We start from the raw sequence: 1227 nt of genomic DNA, 5'->3' as shown, positions 1-1227 counted from the left end.
AGGTCGAGGCTGCGGTGGCCGGGAGCGGCCACTGCACTCCAGTCTAGGCGACAGAGTGAGGCTCCAACTTAAAAAGAAAAAAAAAAGAAAAGAAAAGAAAAAAGAAGGCATGAAAGTGAAGTCATGCCAGTTCCAAGGTGAGGCTTCAAGAGGCATCCAGGCGTCTTGCTTATGCTCTGATACTTCTGTGATCCACTGTGGGAAAATCCTGCCCTGGGTCTTCACTTTCCCCTTCGGGCTGGGCCCCAGAACGAAGACATTTAGAGCTGACTCAAATCCAACCAGAAGCCTCAGGCCCAGCCAACCGGACCTGTGGTTTCTGTTGTCGACCACTAGTGCGCTGGGGTGTCTGTTACGCAGCAAAACGGACTCATACACTGTGAAAGTGAACGACACAGAGAAGAAAAGAAACTGCTCTCAAATCAATGCCTGCAGTTCCAGCTACTTGGAAGGCTGAGGCGGAAGGATCGCCGGAGCCCAGCGGGTGGAGGCTGCGGTGGCTGGGAGCGGCCACTGCCCTCCAGTCTGCACACACTGCTCTGCGGTGAGAGCAACAGTCTGAAACAGACGCAACTTACTTCCAGGCATCAGTTCGAAGTGAGGCCTCCCTTCCTCCGTGGACATAAGGGTGGCCAGTTTTCCTTCTATCATCTCGCCGTCGATGAACTTCCCGTAAAGGGCGGTCCTCTCGTCAGGATACACGTAGGCTATCTTCTCTCCAGTCATCTCCCCGTCTTCGTTTACTTCTCCTACAAGGTTGCCTCCATTCTGTGGGAGAAACCAAAAGTCAGAAAATATTATATATAGTATTTATAGGACACACGTTCAAGAAATTTCTCTTCTGCACTCTCATTGTTCATTGCACCAATATGGATAACAGTTGAAGAAACCAGAGCTTTTCACAGGCGTGAGGAAAACGTGGCGGGTACCTCCTCAGCCTGCCCCGTACAAATATACCGCCAGAAAGTCACACGAGGAGGGGGCATAGATGCCCGACTTAGAGACGGGGAGACTGAGTTGCTATGGAGAGTCCTGAGGCCAGGTGCGGTGGCTCGTGTCTGTGAACCCAGCACTTTGGGCGGCTGAGGCCGGAGGACTGCTTGAGCCCAGGAGTTTGAGACCAGCCTGGGCAACATAGCAAGACTCCAACTATACAAAAATAAAACTAAGCCGGGTTCGGTGGCTCAGCCTGTAATCCCGCGCCTTTGGGAGGCTGAGGTAAGTGGA

The 1227-nt window shown here is 52.5% G+C and overlaps 1 protein-coding gene across 1 annotated transcript in view; it reads right to left on the bottom strand.

Annotated features, from left to right (window-relative positions):
- SETD7 (SET domain containing lysine methyltransferase 7) overlaps positions 1–1227 on the bottom strand; it is a gene marked incomplete at its 5' end in the record, with an annotated part of 55043 nt that overhangs the window by 27051 nt on the left and 26765 nt on the right. The window contains one exon of the mRNA XM_008066442.1: positions 579–768. Within this exon, the coding sequence (XP_008064633.1) occupies positions 579–768 (190 nt within the window). The remainder of the gene's footprint in view (positions 1–578; positions 769–1227) is intronic.

This window comes from Carlito syrichta, unplaced genomic scaffold (genome assembly GCF_000164805.1).
Source record: "Carlito syrichta isolate Samal-C Ts95f unplaced genomic scaffold, Tarsius_syrichta-2.0.1 Scaffold308923, whole genome shotgun sequence".
Classification (NCBI taxonomy): Eukaryota; Metazoa; Chordata; class Mammalia; order Primates; family Tarsiidae; genus Carlito; species Carlito syrichta.
This window is presented reverse-complemented; position numbering and strand designations above follow the sequence as displayed.